At 39.5% G+C, this 21,444-nt stretch overlaps 1 protein-coding gene across 4 annotated transcripts in view; it reads left to right on the top strand.

Moving 5' to 3' along the window:
- The window catches only part of pcdh9 (protocadherin 9), a 213,441-nt gene that overhangs the window by 57,648 nt on the left and 134,349 nt on the right, over nt 1–21,444 (top strand). For 2 of the 4 annotated variants that reach the window (XM_058089202.2, XM_058089200.2), the window contains exon 3: nt 8,766–8,867. The exons of the other annotated variants lie outside the window; for them this stretch is intronic. In XM_058089202.2, the coding sequence (XP_057945185.2) occupies nt 8,766–8,867 (102 nt within the window). The remainder of the gene's footprint in view (nt 1–8,765; nt 8,868–21,444) is intronic. 4 annotated transcript variants of the gene reach the window in all.

Below are 21,444 nucleotides of genomic sequence, written 5' to 3'. Positions count from 1 at the left end.
ATAAATACTTTCTATACTCAAATATATGCCTTTGTAGGCTCCTGCATATCCATGACTGTAGTGAAGATAAGCGGCATTGAAAGTGGATAGATGGATATTTCTTTTATAATTAGGTCACATCCTGCTTCTTGCAAGAATTCTTTCCATTTGGAGCATGGCATAACCCCCCATCATCAGTTTTTAACAGACTGTCAATACTTGTGCAGAAGGGAGAGCGTGTAAATCAGCTTAGTACCACCACAAGAGAACATTGAATCCAATGTAGCCAACAGGGGAAGGGGCAATTCTCGGCACAGAATTTGTAAGCGAAATAATTATCTTATAATTAACAGGACGCCATTTCCACTAATTTACACACAATATCTGAAGGTAATTTGGGTCATCAAATGTTTCTTTGAATTGTCATTTATAGCAATGCCTGCCATTTGGTTGGTGTATAGATGGATGCTTGGATAGAAAGAAAAGAAAGAAAATGTATTGGAATTTTGTTTCCACACAGCGAATAAAATACAAACATATTGAGGATATATAAATATGTAAATAATCTTAGTGCACATGAGCAATATTGTGCTGGGGGAAATGGACTGCAAAACTGGATCTTGGATAAATCTGTTTTTTAGTCTGGAGGTCAGTGTTTTTCACTGTGTCCAAGTGGATTTCCTGGTGGGGTGGGTCTTCCTTTGATCTTGAGTATCTTGAGTCCAGGTCTGGAAGAGGACTTCCCACAATCACCTGTGCCATTTTCACTACACGTGGTCAATTCTTTTTGTCCTGAGGTGTGCAGCTGCCATACCACACTATTGCACGAAGACATGGGATGCTTTCTATTGTGGCCTTGTGGAAGTTTACCAGGAACCGAGGGGGAAGCCCTCTTAACTAGGATAGCTGTATTCAGGGACCAGGTCTGGTCAGATGTAGTGTAGATCTCATATTAGTCTCATATTAGACCCACTGCAGTGAGATTGTTGGCAAACTTCACAACCGTGTTTGTGAAGTAGGATGTCAGTGCATTCGCTGGTGAATAGTGTGAAGAGGGTTGGGGTGAGCACAGTCCCAGGTTATAAAGCTTCAGTACACCATATTAAAAGCTGAACTGAAGTCCACAAAAAGCATCCTCACATCGGTGTTAGGAAGCTGCAAGTGGGTCAGGACTGTGTGAGGTGTCATGGGAACTGCATCCTGGAGCTGGCCTTCAGATATCAATGATAGCATTGGAGTGTACATTTCAATGAGATCCAAGATGTATTGAGGGGCCAGCCCATTCAATGCCTTAGAAACAAACAATAAAATCTTAAAATCAATTTTAAAATGAACAGGCAACCAGTGCAGGGAGGCTAAAATTGGGGTGATGTGCTCCCTTTTCTTGGTTCCTGTCAAAAGCAATGCAGCAGAGGTTTGTACTAGGTATAAGCGAAAAAGTGATTAGTGGTTTATTCCAGAGTAGAGTGCATTACAGTTCAGACATGATGAAAGAAAAACATGCATGACTTGTTCAAAAATCACAACGATAAAAATGATTTAATTTTAGATATAAGTTGAAGATGAAAGAACAGGATTTTACAACAGTTTTGATTTGTTTGTTGAGCTTAAGATCACAATCTACATTGATGCCAAGGCTGGTGGCTTTCGGACATGCGTAGTTTCCGAGGGGGACTAAGTCCAAATGTGTACCAGTTCGATTGAGGAGGATAACCTCTGTCTTCCCCTCATTGAGCTTTAAAAAAGTTTTGACCCAACCAGACCTTGACACCACTTAAGCACTTGAGAAGGGGCGCCAGGGGGGCATGATCATTTTTTTTGCAAGTCGGAAGTATATTTGGCAGTCATCCACATAGAGGTGAAAGGAGATGACATGCTTTGTAAATACTGGGACCAGGTACAGAGCAAACAGAATGGGCCCAAGAATCGATCCCTGAGGGACTCAATGCTGTTTGGTCTTGCCACTGAGGAGAAGCCATCTTGGCATCTCGCCATCTCACTCTTGCCCTGGCTGTTCCCCGCTGTCTTCAATGTGCGACCCGACACTCTATCTGGTCCTTCAGCTTTGTTGGTATTGATTTACTTCGTAGAAGATCTCACATCTTGCAGCTGCGGGACCAGAGACTGATGCTGTTCCTTCAGTCAAGGTAAGTGAACACTCCCTTTGCTGCCAGGTGTAGAAATAAGCGTAGAACGTGTTCAGGGTCTCTGGGAGAGTGAAATCATGGCTAGATATATGATATGATCTGCAGTTGAGTTGTTAATCAAAATCCTCCTCAATGGAACTGGATTTTGCCAACTGAATTCCCTTCTTCAACTCTTTCCGGGCTTCACTGTGCCATCCATTCACTGGTTTTTGGTTTGAGAAAACCTTTATGGTCTTTGCGGGCAGGACCACATCAGTACAGAACCTCAGATATGACAGAACCAATGATGTGTGTCCATCTAAATCTGTGACCTCCTTGAACATTTTCCAGTCGGTGCACTCAAAGCAGTCCTGCAATGCTGAGGCCGTCTCATCAGTCCATACCTGCACGGTTCTGGTGGTCGGTGTCACCCTGCAAATCAGAGGTTTATAGGGTAGGACCAGGTTCACAGAGATGGGATCTGACATGCCCTGGTGTGGTGCTGCAACAGCCTTGTTTGCCTCAGGTATGTTACAGTAAACCTGGTCCAGGATGTTATTGTCTCTATGAACATCATAGTCTATGAAGTGGTTAAATTAGGGGAAAACTACTTTTAATTTGACCTGGTTAAAGTCTCCAAGCATGATGAAAGCCACCTATGGGTTGCCGTTCATCTGCTGCCTAATCAGGCATTACAACTCCTCCAGTGCTAATCTCGCAGTACCTTGTGGTATGTAGAAAACTACAATTAGGATACAGCAGAACTCTCTAACACTCTTAAATGGCCTGCATTTCACTGCCACATATTTCAAGCCGGGAGAACAGTATGTTCCGAGGAGTTTTGTACCAGTACAATAGTACATAACATACATAGTACATGAATATACATAGCCAAATTTCCCCTTTGTGTTTTTACACTGCTACAGTCCTTGCTTGGAGAAGAGAGCAATCGTCTAGTTCCTCCACCGCGTCTGGCATGTTGTTGTCCAGCCAAGTCTCTGTAACAATTGCCACACAGCTGTCGAACTTGAACCTAAGTTTCATCTCATCCAATTTGTTGGCAAGCGACCTGCCGTTTGAGAGGAAGAGACTGGGAAGAGCCGGTCTGTGTGGTTGTCGCCTCACATGCACGCCGGTGTCTCTTTAGAAATGTTTGGTGGAGTGCATTTCTCCGATCACTAACAGCTTAGAAAGGTTTTCCAAGTGACTTCATATCAACAGCCAAATTAGACGAGAGCAGACGTGAAAAAAAAGCAGCGTGCGGTATACAAAACAAGTTTAAGATTATACCGTGTACATGAATGAGAGACAACTGAGCTGCCGCCGTCGAAGGAGAGGCGTTTGCTGTGTGGTTTTGCCCAATCAGTGTGAAGAGTAAATACATAATGAGCATGGTCTTATAAACATGGATACGAATAATGACGAAATGTACTTGTTTCCTACTCGTATCCGGCAAAAATGCATTATCTGTAACAGATACTCGTTTGTAAGGCTCAACCCTAGCTCTTATATCACCATTGTTTTCAGATTGTAAGTCATCAGGCTGCTAAGAAGACATCCAATCCAATCCACTTTATTTATATAGCACATTTTATAAACAGAGTTTCCAAAGTGCTGCACATACTAGTAAAATTAAAAAAGTAATAATCCAAAACTAAAAGATCACTTAAGAAATAAAATAGTAAAATACAGTAAAGTCTCGTTATATCGATATTCTCGGGAGTCGGAAAAAATACCGATATAACCGGACTATCCATATATCCGATCCTGCGTCGAACTGCATTAAAAGTGGGCGGATCTTTGATATGGCATATAATTTTCTCCTTGAGTTCATGGATTGCGTATCTAGCATGCTTTTGTACTACAATACATTTTGTACTACAGTAAATAAAAATAAACTTACGCTGTAGTGATTACCGGTTACCGGGACATAATTCACCCCGGAACATAATTCACCCCGGAACTATCGATAGGGAAGGTGTTGCCACCCGGAGGGGTAGGCGCGAGGGACGGGTGTTTTCCGCTGTGTGTGCTGCACTCTGGTGGTGGAAGTGTGAAAAATAAAGTTGACTGGAAGCAGCCGTTCGCCGTGTTCTTTTTTGGTATTGAAATCCTTAAGCAAAGATTGATTTAAGCTGCTTTTGTATCGATGTAAGCAGACCAAATTGACTGGCGGGAGATGAAAAAGGCATCGTAGTAACCGGATTATCATAATAACCGTGTATCGTACTAACGGAGCTAATTATATCATAAAAGACTAGAAATTTGCCGGGAAATGAAAATAGTATCGTAATAAGTAGTAATTCGTTTTAACCGATATAACGAGACTTTACTGTAGATATTAAAATATTAAAAACAAGAAACAAAGCAATAAAAGTATAAAAAATAAAACCAATTACAATAAAAACGAAGAACTAAAAGACACAGGACCATACGACTCACTCCGAGTTAAAAGCCAGAGAATAAAAGTGGGTTTTAAGACGAGACTTAAAGTTTTCGATGTTGGGGGCCTTTTTATATTTGGGAGGGGAGAGAGTTCCATAGTTTGGGGCCAACCACAGAAAAGGCTCGGTCCCCTCTGGTCTTAAGTCTCGTCTTAGGCACCACAAGTTGGAGCTGGCCCTCGGACCTCAGTGATCACACTGGAGAGTAAATTTGGATGAGGTCCAAGATGTATTTGGGGGCCAGCCCATTCAACTCCTTAAAAACAAACAATAAAATCTTAAAATCAATCCTAAAACGAACAGGCAACCAATGCAGGGAGGCCAGAATTGGGGTGATGTGCTCCCCCTTTTTGGTTCCTGTTAAAAGCCGTGCCGCAGGGTTCTGGACTAAGTGTAACCATGACAGCACAGGCTTATAGCTATAGTATATTAACCCATATTGGGTGATATCCAAAAATGCATCTGACGAGACTGTGTTTGGTTTTACTGTGCTGGAAGTGTCACGTGTTAAAACTTTTACAAGTGGAAAAGGTTGATTGTTCAACTGGATATTGTAAAGATCGATTCCACTTGAATATCTTTGATTTCTTGCAAATATTCATCCATCTATTACAGTGATACAACTAGAAGTTCCTAATATCCCTAGGCTATGAAACAATATTAACAATATTTAATAGATAACATGTCTGATTTGATATCAAATATGTGGTTGCAATGTATGTGGTTGCAAATATTTCCACTTGGCTACTGCCAACTCATGTCTGACAGATCAAATATCACACAAAAGAGGAATTTGCTGGTCCCACATTACAGTCACTGCTCTGATATAATTATTGTCACTAACTGTGGAGTTAGGGACAGCTACCTCAATATGATTCATTCTTAAATACATGAATACATTACTTTAATTTATTAATTCATTCATTCATTAACTCTTCACTTAATTAATATGTTAATTAAATGCTATGCGGTCTTTATAATATGAAATACAGTCATTATTGCATTGGCATTGTCGATACCAGCCTGAATTTTACTCACTATTGGACTGGAAACAAATTCAGTGGTATCGCCACTAAACCTTTCTTTGTTTCATAAAAAAAAAAAAAAGAAAAAACAGTCTTGTTAAATAAAGACTCTTGTCTTGTTATATCAAGGACAAGTGCATACAGTGGCATCTCCAAGGTAATTAAACATAACTAAAGGTCTGCTGTGACTAGGATGGTTTGGCAGGACTTGGCTAATGGTAAAGCTAATTAAAGTGTGTTTTAGCCCCCTAATGAAACCCGTCTCCTCACCCACAAGTTCAGCACAATGGCTTTACAGGTCCATGGGGCATTTCAGCATTAGCATGGTATTTTTTTTTTCATTTTTCTGTCTTCTCCATGAAGATTGTTAATTACTTAGTGTCCACGTTTGTACACCTGTTTTTTTTTTTTGGTCACATGTCAGCGTTCTTTATTCACAAAGTTTATTTTATGTACTAATAAATGGAGGTAACCTTTGCGCTAATTAACACCTGCAATTGTTTTTCCTATGATATGATTGAGGCACTGGTTGTGTAGTGGTACTCAGCAGCCAATGTGGGATCGATTCCCACTCAGTGACTGCGGGTGTTAATGTAAGTTGTTTAATAGTTGTTTATCTATACGTGCAGTCTGATTGACTGTGTGATCATTCCAGAATAAATATATATACAACTAAATATATAACAAGATATATACATTGACAAAATATCTGTCTGCGTGCAGTCCCATTGGCAGTTCATATTTGTTCAATATCCTCAATATCTGAGTTTAATCCAAAAAGGATCAAAGCCTAATTTGGGTCTGAGGCGATCTAATTTTAATGGGAAAGTTTTCTAGGAGATTTGGGAGTGTGTCTGTTTGTGTCCATTCCAGGAAAACATTTGTGAGATCAGACGCCTTTTATGTTGGACCTGAGAGTGCCTCGCTAGTAAACTATGTTTCCATTCAGGTGATTAATTGAAGACTTGATTTCATACATACATTGATTTCCTTATGCTAATTCAGACAGTAGAAATCTGTGATGAAAACGAGGATAAACGGTAATGATGTTTTTGAAGTTACTAATTTCTGACATGATAATGGTCATGTTAGTTGTATACTTTGAATGGGGTCACATTTTACTCAGCACCAGGTATGAGCATAATGCATTTTTGTCGGATACAAGTATGGAACGATTATATTGTGTTATTATCCATATCCGTGTTTAAACACCATATTCATTATGCATTCACTCTTCACGCTCTGTGATTGGCCAATCACACACAGCGACCGCCTCTCCCTCGACGGCTGCAGCTCAGCTGTGCCTCATTCATGTACACGGTGCAATCGGCTAGTTAAAAACGGCTCATGTTGCGTTGGTCACACCGCCTCCACTTTATTTTCTTCAGCTCGCTTCTATTTTGGTTTGTAGCAAAGGTTACTTGGTAAACTTGTCTGGTAACGTATGCAGGCCTGTGTGATGTCAGCTATTTTCGTTGAAATGTATTTCCATGAAGTCATCATAAAATAGGTGGACTAATTAATTTTCAGTTGGAAGGACACAGACAGTGGTAACAGTAACCGGTTGACTGACACATTGACTGGCCACAACATTAGGTACACAGGTGGCTGCATCGAACACTCTGCATAACACTATGGCTATGGTCAAATATGACACCCCTCTCAATATATATATATATATATTGTTGGTTCCAAATTACACTTCTAACTAGCATATGTTAACAATGGGGATTGCAAGGTTTATAGTGTGTCTTTCTGGGTAAATATATGCTACATCATGGACACCTGCATCTTATGGACAGGTGCAGCCTAAATATGTACACATACATTTTTTTGTGTGTGTGCGCGTGTGGGGGTGGGGGGGTTGCAGTTTATATTCAGGTGTGCTTGACAGCCTGAAATTTACAGTATATTTGGCGTTCGGACCGTTGTGTGTGCACATTTAGCTTTTCACACAGTCACAGAGATGCTCACGTCAACTTTTTCTGTGTGTGAGTGTTATGTGAATTGTGGCTTGCATTCTTTGAGTTACATATTGTGTAGTAGCAGTACCCACATTGCAATACTCTATCATGTCAGACAGCACCTTTAACCCATTGCTTATAGATTGTTGTTTGTTTTTTTTTACTTTTGAAATATAAATAGTGAATAGGTCTGTTTTTCATCAAAGTATCTGCATAATGTAAGCCCTCTTTTAGCGGCAATAAGCATGATGTTTCCCAAGACAAGGCTCACTGTACACACATTAGCAAAGGATTTACTTAATGTGTCTTTGCAAACGCAATCACATACATTTGCCACCCACTGGGACCATTATAGAAGCAGCTCTGCATACCAGTTGACAGCAGACAATCTGACAGACATGCTGGCATTCTGGCATTTAATACAGTGTAGCCTACAGCATCAATAAACAGTCCTCACCTTTTGTTGCAAGGTAATAAAGCAGCTCACAGATAATGCCTTTGGAGCCAAACTTTTCATGTAGATAACTGAAAATATGTGCATGTGTTTTGATTATTTTTAGAGAGGCAGAAAATTGTGTTTGTAAATACGTTTAGTAAACAATATGTCCTTTGTTGATAAGATGTTGAAGTTGAATGCTTTTACCCAGATAACTGCTCCAAGTCTGTCTTCGTGCTTCAGGTCTGTGTTCCTGTTGGTCATCTGGAAGTCAGCTAAAGACAGTGATTTATGCCTGGGGCCTCATGCAGAATAGCCTCATTACACACAGCCATTTTGAGAATCAGCAGATAATTACAGTATACATCATAGACCTCGTGGGGCCCAAAAGATTCAGTCCATTCCATAGTCTTATAATCTAGGCCACAGGGCTCCAGAAATGGAAAAAAAACGGCATGGTGCAATTGATTGGGATGGTGTTTGCTCTTAATTTTATAATACAATGGTGAAATGACATTTTTAATAGCTCTTCAAGTCATTGTAGTTAATATGGTGCATCCTGATTTAGTAGAAGCAGTACAAAACCTGTACAGTAGATTTAAAAAAAAAAGAATTTACAATAAATTCACATTTCTAAGTATTTTGCTTATTTTTGTTTTACTTCATACTGTACCCTGGTGAAACATTAGATATCTATGGTCCTATATAGAACCTTACTATCTGCAGAAATGACAAAGATTCCTTAGCTAAATACAACTTGCTAACAATTTTTCCCCTAATCTTCCTTAAAGGGAACATTAACTCGTGCCCGAACTGAACTGAACCCTGAATATCTGGACCTTCGTCCCCGAGCTGAGCTGAACTCTGAATACTGGACCCCTTGCACACCCTTAGTGAGTACAAATCGTCCCATTTAATGTATCATGAATCACATCATCTCATTAAATTGTATATACTATGTAAACCCACATGCATTGTCATTTTGCTTCGACTTTGTAAAATTCAAAGAATTTTTCTTTGTTTTCCCCATTCAACCATGCTTAGTCTAGTTTGGGAGTCACAAATGTTCTTCTTTCTTTCCCATTCCATGAAATTGTGATTTATTTTAGTTACAAATTCATTAAGTTAATTTCCTCGTGTGATGCAAATAATCCTATTTTTACTTGAGTAATAAGCATTTGTCTCATTACCTCCATGCATGGAAAAAACAGTCAAACACAGATAGTCATTTGGGCTTTGGAGGAGATTGCTCTGTTGTTGCACATACACACTGGTGATGCTTAACGATGTCAGTTTCTCTTACACGCCATTATTAACTACAGCGTATAAACAAGTGGAAGGTTTCTTGTGAGCAAGGCTTATTACAGTATCATATTCTCCTATCATATTCTCCTTCCATTATAAACTGCAGCATGAAAGTAATTTACTTGGATGCCTGTGTGATCCTCTTTGAGAACTGAGTTTTTATTTTGTTGATTCAAATCTACTGTATACACACCTGGCCAAGGATGATTGCCCACAACCAGGGCAATAGTGACCAATTGTGACACAACTGCACTACAAACACCCACACATAACATGTACACATATTGTATATACAGTAAAAGGTCTACAACTATTAAAGAGAAGCACAGACAGGCTGCATCGTAATAATGCCTGCGGAGTCTACATGAACCAGGTTTCTTTCCACTTTTGACTAATCCTATACACACCATGGTTAAACTACTGTATGACATGCAAAATAATTGCTGCTATAATAGCCTATTGCAAGCATTTTTCTTCTGCAATAGGGATCAATCACTTTTTTCTATTACAGCACATTCGCTCAGCTTGCTTCAATGAAAAACGTGTTGACTGTTTCACTTTTAGTTATGGTTGTCGGTCTATATGAGCTTTGTGACGCAATGTGTAGCATGCGAGTCTTCAAAGTCAGCTGGGATAGGCTGGAATTACCCAAAACAAGGATGGATGAATGCACAGGAATAAAGGAAACTGTACTTTTTTTTTGCATTTTGCCCATTAATCCACAATCCTTGAGTGAAACATGAACACACACACACACACACACACATATATATATACTCGCTGTATTTATTTCCCTTTTCTGTGCATTCTTACGAAAGAACCCAAGTTAGCATGAGCTAGCTAACAATGCACATCATTGTGACCTACCAATCCTTTTGTGAAACATGAACACACACACACAAACACACACACACATATATATATACATACTCGCTGTATTTATTTCCCTTTTCTGTGCATTCTTACGAAAGAAACCAAGTTAGCATGAGCTAGCTAACAATGCACGTCATTGTGACCTACCTATTTCAACTACAAAACCATCAAAAATAAAACTCTATACATGCTGTGATCATGCATTAACAAGTACATTGATGATAACATGTAATACTTACAGTATCTTGCCGTACTTTGATGACTTTAAACATTTAAACTTCTTTCCTATTGCGCATTGACTTCATATACTAGCCCAGTAGCTTACGGCACTTCCGTGAACAACAGGAATAAAGAAAACTGTAATTTTTTTTGCATTTTGCCCATTAATCCACAATTCTTTTATGAAACATGAACACGTATTTATTTCGCTTTTCTGTGCATTCTTACGAAAGAAACCAAGTTAGCATGAGCTAGCTAACAATGTACGTCATTGTGACCTACCTATGTATTTCAACTACAAAACCATATTTAAAAAAAACTATACATGCTGTGATCATGCATTAACAAGTACATTGATGATAACATGTAATACTTAAAACATTAAAACTTCTTTCCTATTGCACATTGACTTCACATACTAGCCCAGTAGTTTACGCCACTTCCGCCAACAACAGCAGCATAGAAACAGCTACAACACTTACGATATCCACCTTCAGTGGAATGGCTGTGTCTTCCAGACTTGTGCTCAAGTCCTCGGTAAAAAATGCTGACAGCAAACCAGTATCTTGTTGAGTCTTCTTGAGAGGTGGGCTATCCAATCCATCTGTTCCATCTGTGAATGATAATGGGACGAGCGGCGAGCGATGCGTCATGTTAGGTTGCCAGATAAATATATTTTTTCGCATTAGCTGCTACAATAACTGTAGCTTGGTTAATATACAAGTCAGTTATGTAAATGGAACACTGTTGGCATTTGCTTTAAGTTTTTTTGAGAGTCTTTAGCGTCAAAATAGGTACCTCCAATAATGTTAGCTAGCTCCTGCTAACTTACTTTCTATCGGTAGAACGCACAGAAAAGGGAAAGTTTCATATAACGATTGTTAATGATGCACAAACTTCCAAAAAAAAGTGCAGTTTGCAGTTTGCAGTTTTCCTTTAGCAACAATAATGAATATACCAATCCATAATAATAATCAATCAATCTATACCCTTCACAAAGCACAATAAAACATCAGCTAAAGTTAAACACAAATTATGCAATAAGAAGTATCTAACAGTATCTAACACGGGAAAAACTTTATAGCACATAAGGGCATTTAGACCATCAATACTACTTGCCAAAGCAGCTGTACACGCCAGGTTAAAAACAATAATAAAGCATGAGATTAATTGCTGCATGTATTGTAACATTGTGTGAAGACTTTGTGGTTAAATGTGCTTGTCTAAACACCAAAAGGTGTTGATTTGTTATTTAAAGCATTATCGTGCTGCCGTAATATTCTCATTAGTTGTACACACATTAAATATTTATCACCTGTGCTTTTGCGGATTGACTATCAACACGTGGGGATTGCTCACAAGACAGCAGTACACATATACTGTAAACAGAGAGAATGGAAGTCTCACCTTTCCAAACCCCCAATAGGCTGCATACAAGCCCTCAGGTACAGCCTTGTGCTGCACTGATTAGACCATAGTGACTCCAGTGAGCACAAGAGGTCAAACAACTGCACATCTGCAGAATTCGCCAACAATATTCCCGGTCTGCTCTGATATTTTATCCCTCTGTGGTTGTGAGCAGAAGATGCCTTTTTTGATTTAAGCCTTCCGGCCCTGCCCACACAATAACAAAACACTCCCGAGGCCATGCTTTATTATTAAAAGCAACTTCCAGCATACTGGGAACACAGCAAAAGCAAGCTTCTTCTGTGATGTTCCATTAGCGGCCTCATCCACACTGGTAAATTGAGAAATTGCTGCTTTAACAGATTGTCGAGACAGCCTAGTTTTGTAGTTGTCTGTCAAACGCACATCTGATTGATGCAACAGTCAGTGCTTTGTTCATCAAAACAGCTGTCTACGCACGCTGTATATGCGCTTATGTTTCTCAAATGCAACATATGTAGGACTGACCTGAAATGCTTCTTCCGATCAAATTTCCCGATTATTTCAAGCAGGAACTGAACTTGTTTTGTTTTTGCTACACGGTGCATTTTCCTGCTCTTTTGTCTTGTGAAACACATCAAAAATGCTTATTAAACAACAGCAGGTACAGCATCTCTGAATATCTCAAGACAGTGTCTGCCAGGATTGTCTTTATTGTCTCCAAAGTTGCAAACATGTTACCCAATTTAGCATGCTGACCTAAAATAAGTCTCACACAGAAAAAAATGGAAATAAAATAAAACATTTCTACACAGTAGATGAAATAAAACCCAAAATGTCTGTGGTAATATGTGGTTTTCATTTGTGCAATACAGCAATCTCTTGTTTACTGTGGTTAATTGGCTCCAGACCCAACCATGATGAGCGCATTTCCGCAGTAGAATTCCTTCTTTGTAAACAAATATTCTCATAGTTAGAGCACTGAAAACCTATTTACAGCTTTTTAAATATCTCTGAGTATGTGCAAGGAATTTCTCCGGTACTCTGGCTTCCTCCCAAGCTCCAGCAACATGCATGTTAGGATTGATACACAAATAAATGCAATGACACTTTCCATGAAACTAACACAATCAACTATTACCTTGATCTCTGCAGTAAGACATTTTCTAATAAATTAAAGGACATACTATAATAACAGATATTTTACACAAAGCTTGGAAAGTCAATACTTGTCTGACACCTTACCCGAGTATCCAGTCTGAGATCTCTTCGACTCTGTTAAAGCACTGCGCTGTTTGGTTATTAGGCCTCACTGGAATGAGGATCCTCAAAGACAGCATACTCGTGTGTATGTACGCACACGTAGTACATACTGTCTCACCACCTTTCTTTCTACCCATGAGGGAATGATGACTCTCATTATCGCCTCAAAGCAAGTTGGTCACAGTGCCCCTACACAGCTGCCCTATTAAGTTACCCGACAGTTTTATTGTATCGGTGTTCGATGAGTTCCTTTTCCTTTGTCGTTGGGTATGCATTAGGGAGTTGTTGTATGACGGAGGGGTCGAAAGAGTGGCAAGAGCCAATGTGAAAAGATACAGCTGGCAGAAAAGATCCATTCAATGGTTGGAAAACCATTGGGGCCCAACTGTTGAGCTATTCTCAGCAATTTCCCTTGAAACTCTTTGCTCATTAAGCCTATAATCTTATGAACATTAAAAGGGATGGCTAGTATCATGTTATCTAGTTATAATTTACAACAAATTGCATTTCCAACAGGCCTGATAACTATGATAAAGAACTGAAGCCACCCACCCACTGAAGAAACCAACCATGATTGACATGAATATTATGCTCATGAGTCCTTGATTCGAGTCAAATGTTCACTCCTCTGTTAACTTCATATTGATGTTTTGTTTGCTAATGATGAGCAAACAAATATAATAACAGCATCATGTTTTTGTTGTTCTTTAAAATATCCTAGTGTTGATATTTCACAGCACAACTAGGAGACAATAATAATATATGTGCATTAGGAAAAAAAGATACAGCCACTGCTATTAGTACTGTAGATTCTTAATAAAACTTTAATATCTCCCTGTGCCAAACTCTAAATTTGACTATGCAAAACAATATCCCTCCCTTCACAATGTTATTTCCCTTCAATGAATCATGTAACAGATTTTTGTTTTGATGGAACAGCATTTGTGCAGATATTGCATGTTGCAGTTTCACATTGCAAAGAACTATTTTTTATACATACATGTGTATAGCAATGATCCTCAAACTAATTACACATGATAGTACGCAAACAGTGGGGAACAGAGAGATGCTTCTTCGTCTGCTTGGCAGCGGACTATAGTACTGAGTGAGGCAAGTGTGAACTCAGGCCACAAAAATGCATCAAAACATCAGCAATCATATCACTAAATTATATTGAGTGAGTGATTCTGCTTCTCAGTATACTGTACATTATTGTCTCCAATCCAATAAGTATGAATGTGGTTAGCGTGCAGACCTCACAGCTAGGAGACCAGGGTTCAATTCCACCCTCGGCCATCTCTGTGTGGAGTTTGCATGTTCTCCCCGTGCATGCGTGGGTTTTCTCCGGGTACTCCGGTTTCCTCCCACATTCCAAAAACATGCTAGGTTAATTGGTGACTCCAAATTGTCCATAGGTATGAATGTGAGTGTGCATGGTTGTTTGTCTATATGTGCCCTGTGATTGGCTGGCCACCAGTCCAGGGTGTACCCCGCCTCTCGCCCGAAGACAGCTGGGATAGGCTCCAGCACCCCCGCGACTCTCGTGAGGAAAAGCGTCAGAAAATGAATGAATGAATGTTCCAATCTGGATTTTATGCTGCCGATCGCGATAATCCATGATGGAAATTGGCAAATACCGATACCGATTTCAATCCCTCGTGAGGAAAAAGCGGTCGAAAATGAATGAATGAATGAATGAATGAGTGTGTCGTTTGCTGTACATTGCAAACACTTTGAAGACACTACTGAAAATACTACACACCAATGAATGTCTGAACTATTGGCCTTTAAGTGTTTATTCTATAACATATATAAAATGAAATGTTCACACTACCGACTCAAGCACCCATCTGAAATACAAAAGCAATGGCCATGACCTAGATTAAGCTAGAGTGGACTTGTATGACACACTATTTACTCTTCTTCTTACTGTGTGACTTTCTCTTAAGGTCACTTTGGCAATTAGCTAAATCAGCCTAATACTGCATACCCCACCTTTCCACTATAATTCTTCTCACCTCCCCAACTTCTCTTGCCTCTCAGGGCCTAAATTTATCTTCAAAGCTAAGATGGCAACTTGGTAACTAAGTGATCACTAATCATCTTAACTTCACTAGTCTGAGATGTCCATCAAAATAACATGCACCCATTTGTCCTCTACCCTCTTACATCATCATTCTTCTTTTTTATCCTTAGCTAGATCCTCCCATCCCTTGTTTTATTAACAACGGGACTGGTGGCTCGTGATAACTGGTCACTCCTCCAGGCGAAAGGCAAGGACACTCTATTATCCTTGCTAGACGGATGGGGTGAAATATTGTCTGCAAGTGGCAGTGCTCGCTGCAGGAGCTTCTCCAGACTCAAAACCTCTTTGTCTCTGACAAGGAGAAAAATTAGTGACAGTGCCAGGTTTCTGGATAGTGATATGCTTCTTTGAATACAAGATGGGGAAAATGTGTGTCAGGAAATCCAAAAAATACACATTGTTTGGTTTGAATAAGGCGTTTATGGGAAACTGCTGCGTTGCTGTTGATACCTACTGTTTAAATCCCTAATTCCCCTTTCTCACACTTCCCAAGTGTTACACATATGAAAAAAGGAAAGAACACAAAGGTAAGTGTCTGGAGTATGCGTCCTAAAATAAGTTGTAAAAGATGGTGACTTTGTGTTGGTTTTGGTTTGCTTTTTCACTCTGCCCTTTTGCATCATGGTCATTGGGCTTTCTTACAAAAAAAAGCAGCAAATGATCTGGCACCCTCTTCCCAAAAGCATATTATGCTAAGTGGAGAATGGTGTATAGGTGTGAATGTCTTTGCTAATGGTTATTTGTCTCTATGTGCCCTGACTATCCAAGGTGTACCATGCCTCTTGCCCAAAGTCAGCAGGGATAGGCTCCAGCTCATGGATGAATAGGATGAATAGATGGATGGATGAATGAATTAATAAATGAACATAAGCGGTATGTACATGTATCCTAGACTTGCGGGCACTTTCAAACTTGTCAGTTTAGGTCTGTTTAAAACGGACAAGGGTCAATTTGCTCTGCTAGTTTGGTCAAATGTAATGGTAATGGTTTTATTTAATTTGAACATGCATCAGATGACAATTGAATGCATCCCATAATCAGTTCACAGTTCCACATGTCCAAAAGGAGTAGGAAGAAGCAAAGCTTATTAAATCCTACCCCTCCATCTGGTACTTTTACAATCAGTAACTGTTACATTTGTTCACTTCCTGCTTTCCATAATACAGTTTAAGGTTTTTTTTAATAATGCATCTCGTACCGAAGTACGAGGTGATATGACCATCCAATGACATAATGGGTACCATAGTAAGTGTCAATATAGTGATATATATAGCACATCATGACTGGTTCAAGACTCTTCATCCGTGTATTTAGCAAACATCAACTGTTTGTATTGTTTCTTGAATTGGCTCATCGTTGTGCATTGTTTGAGGTCCTTACTCAATCCATTCCATAGTTTGATTCCACATACTGAAATGCTATGGCTTTTTAACGTAGTCCTAGCATATAAGTGTTTCAAATTGAGTTCTTCCCTGAGATCATATTTCTCCTCTCTTGTAGAGAAATATTGGATGACATTTTTAAGTAATTGGTTATTTTTAGCCTTATGCATTATTTTAGCTGTTTGGAAATTAACTATATCAGCAAGTTGAAGTATTTGTGATTTTAGAAATAAGGAGTTAGTATGTTCTCTGTAGGCGGCATTATGAATTATCCTTACTGACCTTTTTTGCAATACAGTTAGCGAATGTGAATGCAGTACAGGACCGCCTCAGAGATGGATGTCAGTGTGCCTGCCAGCTTACTTTGGTCCTGAGTGAGGCAATCATGAGTTCCGATCACACCAACGCACGAGTTATGATGTTAAACTACTACCATAACCAGGCAATGCACAGCAACACCCAACCATAACAAGTGGAAATCATCAACAAATATGAGTTAAATGTAAACTCAGAAGCATTAAAACTGGAGTTAAACATGCCTGTCTAAGGGGTTGTGTTGTTCATTAATGTTGAGTGAAGTTGTCAGATACTGTACGCTGTCACCTTGTAGCACATCTCCGAGATTCTTATTGACGTTTTTATTGCTTTATATGCTCTTTGTTACATTTCAGCTGGTAAAATGTCACAAAAATTAAATAAATCTACCATTGAAGCACACCAAAAATGTGTCTCCAAATGATGAGCCCATGCAATGTTGTTACTTTAAGGTGAAATTAAAACATATCACAACTTTAACTGAAGTTTGTTCACACATCAAAACTGCTTTTTTTCCTGCAAATAGTAAGTCACACCACTTGTGGTGTGTAAAACAGCAAGTTTCACTTCATTTGCTTTGCCATGTTCAAGCACCATTCAGTTCAGTACTGTTGCATGGATGTCTCAAAGTTTTGTAAAGTAATTAGAGAGCGCCCATGCCGGAAGTACTCTGTACTTGGCCTACCTAAAAATACATACTTTTTATGTTGTAGTGCACAATTTGAACTTGTTTATTTGTTCAACTTGTCCCTTTTGAATCAAATACTTTTGCTTTTTGGTACCTTTTGTGATCAATGACTGCCATGGTGTCAACACAAGCTACATTTTCCAAAGCATTTCTGAAGTGAAATTGTGGTAGAGTTGGGATCTAAATATAAAACAAGATCATAAAGTGACACAAACACAGACCTAACTTTGTAGCCAACAGAAAGAGGCATAAATCATGATGGCATCGATCTCGAGCCGACACCAAACTTCTGTTGTTCTTGGAAGGTCAAGGGCAATTTACAAATAGCTCTTCAAACACCGTTTATCATCAATAACAAACCCATCTTCCCGGGTAAATGGTTTTATTGACTTGAAACAAGCAGTATTATGAAACTCTTTATGTTGACACTTGACACTTTTCAAATAGTCTTAGCAACAAACAAAGTCGCAGGCTAATTATAAAAAGTCATCATGGGCACGGAAGTATGGAAGAAATTGAAAGGTAGGGAGAGAAGAAAGGCTCAGTTACTCTCCGATGATTTGGGGACATTTCTGTTTAACCGCCAACCATCCATCTGGAATAATGATCATGGATAAGCATTAGTATTAAATAGTTCCTCATGACAGGAGGCTTAGGATGTCAACAATTTGAATAAATCACTTGAATAATGGCTTCTATCTCCAAGTACACATTTTATCAGCAGCGTATCGAATTATGTTTGGAGGAAGACATGCAAACATGATATAAACCAAAGAGTGAAATCCAACAGTTAATAACACGACACATTTCACAAACATTCTTTTCTTTGTGAGAAAAGCATTTTCACATTGGATAAAACAAGAATTTCATCCCTTTCGTAAAAATACTCACAAAAAGAGCCTTCTATCTTAAAAATGTTCAGGTTAGAAGTTTATTGCCATGTCAAGAATTTCTTATTAATCTCCATGTTTGTCATCCTTTATTTTTTTAATTGAAGTAAAGAGCACTTTGTGCGGCCTGTTGTTTATTGTTACCGTGTAGGTTTCCAAGGTTATTAAATAGAGAAGCATGTTAAGCCATTTGTTATCCCTGGCATTCTAATAAACATGTTGGCTTTGGGCAAGGCCTACAGGTTGTCTGCAGTTCAGATTGATATGCCTGCCATAACTAGCGCTGCACACCTCATTATCATATAGGACGGTGAAGAGAGATGAATGTGGGAGAGTGTTGAACACAAGTCTGGAGGTAGCGATGCACATTGGAAGCACGCTGATGTTATTGTGTGGATTGGTGTGGATCCTTTCACAAATAATTGTGTTAATCAAAATTAGGGCCTTATTGATTAATCAGCCGACTATTAGAAAATAATAGGTATTGGCCAAACGTTGTCCAAATGATGCCAATGTTAACTGTTGCGGAGCAACCTCAGGATGTAGCGAGCAGAACCAAGTGCAGGTAAAAAGTTTATTCTTTTAATAATCTTGCTGTGCAGTGGCAGGAACCATCAACTGAGCAGCCAAACAAATGACAATGATCCCACAAGAAGGGAGAAGCACACACCTGAACTAAATAGACACAACATCAATTAGGAACAGGTGTGGGTGATAATAGCAACACAGGAAAACAACAGGGCAAAGCAGTTAAACGCTTAACAAAATGCAGAGGATGGTGTTTTACTTCAAAATTGATCAAATTTTGAGAATAAATACATACCGTGTGAATAAGTTATGTTAAAGAAAAACTGCACTTTTTAAAAAAAATTGCACATCATCCACAGTCCTTATGTGAGACTTGTGTATTCTTGTGTTCATTCTAAAGATACAAAAACAGCTAAAAAGAGATAGCTAAGAAACAGATATTATTAACAGATATTAAAAGATGTTCAAGGACGAGTGTCACGGTGAATGGGCGCAGTGCTATTTAACTAATTTTATATATGTTTTATAGTATATTTTATACTGTTCATATGTGTGTGTGTATTTATTAAAATGTTGAAGTCATGTTTTTATTATGGTCATATTCCAATATATTATGGTTTACAACCTTTCATTGGTCTCTATGTGTTGATTGAGTCAGAGATTGAGAGATACAAAAGTGAATGTTAACACTCCCATGAGCCAGTTCTGGGCATGTGAAAGTAATTGTCTTCATTATTTAATATCTCAGAGGTTTACTGCACTTTTGAGCATCATATGTTGGGTTTCATGTACAAATTGTTCAAATGCTTCTTGTTCCACATATTTTTTCCTCTTAAATGTATTTAAAAGACTATATTTTCTCCTTTGAATTTATATCTTTCTAATAAGTGTTTGGAACTATATTTACTAGGGATGTTCCAATCCGGGGCGGCACGGCTGTCTAGCGGTTAGCACGCAGACCTCACAGCTAGGAGACCAGGGTTCAATTCCGCCCTCGGCCATCTCTGTGTGGAGTTTGCATGTTCTCCCCGTGCATGCGTGGATTTTCTCCGGGTAGTCCGGTTTCCTGCTAACATGCTAGGTTAATTGGTGACTCCAAATTGTCCATAGGTATGAATGTGAGTGTGAATGGTTGTTTGTCTATATGTGCCCTGTGATTGGCTGGTGACCAGTCCAGGGTGTACCTCTGCCTCTCGCCCAAGGACAGCTGGGATAGGCTCCAGAACCCCCGCGACCCTCGTGAGGTGAAGCAGCAGAAAATAAATGAATGAATGAATGTTCCAATCTGGATTTTATGCTGCCGATCGTGATAATCCATGATGGAAATTGACCAATACCGATACCAATTCCAATCCCAATTAGATACATGGAGTGTAAATGTTTAAATGTACTACTGGCTATATTAGAGCCAAGAGCTATTCATTTTGGTCACATTTATTTTCATAAATATTTTCATCTTATTTCAACAAAGCCAGTATGTTTATTTTACCAGAACATTAACAAAATTTTGGTATCCACAACTCACCGAAATACAAAAGTTGAGTTGTGCATTTCTCAATGCATTTATTTTAGTCTTCTCACATTATTAATTGAAAACCTGAATGGAAAGCAGGTATCCGCTGCCTTCTGAAGTGCAGATGCAACCGACTACGTCTTCTGTGCTCACAGAAGAGATAGAATATCATTGTGCAAAACTCAGCTCCAAATTTTGCCCACACTCGCAAGTACAGTGAGTTGGGACTGGGGCTTTAGCTGCTGCCTGATGGATGATCACATTGCCGTTACTGGACGAGCCCATATAAGAGCAAACTTCCCCCAAAAGGTTACTCCAAGTTGGAGATTTACAAAATGGGTGAGTTCAGGCTGGCCGAACCCCCTCGGTTGGAACTTTCAGTGGCATATCACCTTCACCCTAACCGCTGGTCCCTCTCAGCCTCCCCCAATATTCCCTTGTCAAGCAAAATGGACCACTTCACGGTCTCCATTTTCCAGAGGTTATCCAAGTACACAGCTCAGTCAGTGTGTGCTCTCAATGCGCTGACGTCATTGTCGGCACATCAGGTGGACATTTTGGTGCAGATGGGAAAACCACTGGACTCACGATCTCCCAACCCAACATTATGGGATGAAATCAGTGGGTGCTGTGTCATGGGGCTTCAGGTGAAAGGGTCTTCTGGCTGAACCTCTCGGGGCTGAGCGATTCACTAAATATGGAGGTCATGGATGGGACCTTTGATCATTATCAGGGTGTATATGTTCCCGCCGTAGTCATGATAAGGGAGGACAGCACCCACAGGAAGCAGGAGGTGGAGGCGTTTGACCTTCGCTTACCACGAAAACCAGCCCCTCGCTTACCTCAAGGACAGATGCTTGGTTTAGCAAGGAGGAGGCAAGACAGTGTGGGTCGACGAGGACAGACCAGCAGCCTTAGTCTGGAAACTGGAGGTCATGTGAGAAGTGGAGAAGTGGCAGCTCAGGGCCACACTTCCAATCCAGGGAGCGGAAAGAAGAAGTGATCTCCGTAACCGAGTCTCC

This window comes from Doryrhamphus excisus, linkage group LG13 (genome assembly GCF_037039965.1).
Source record: "Doryrhamphus excisus strain RoL-2023G ecotype Guam linkage group LG13, RoL_Dexc_Guam_v1.1, whole genome shotgun sequence".
Classification (NCBI taxonomy): Eukaryota; Metazoa; Chordata; class Actinopteri; order Syngnathiformes; family Syngnathidae; genus Doryrhamphus; species Doryrhamphus excisus.
This window is presented reverse-complemented; position numbering and strand designations above follow the sequence as displayed.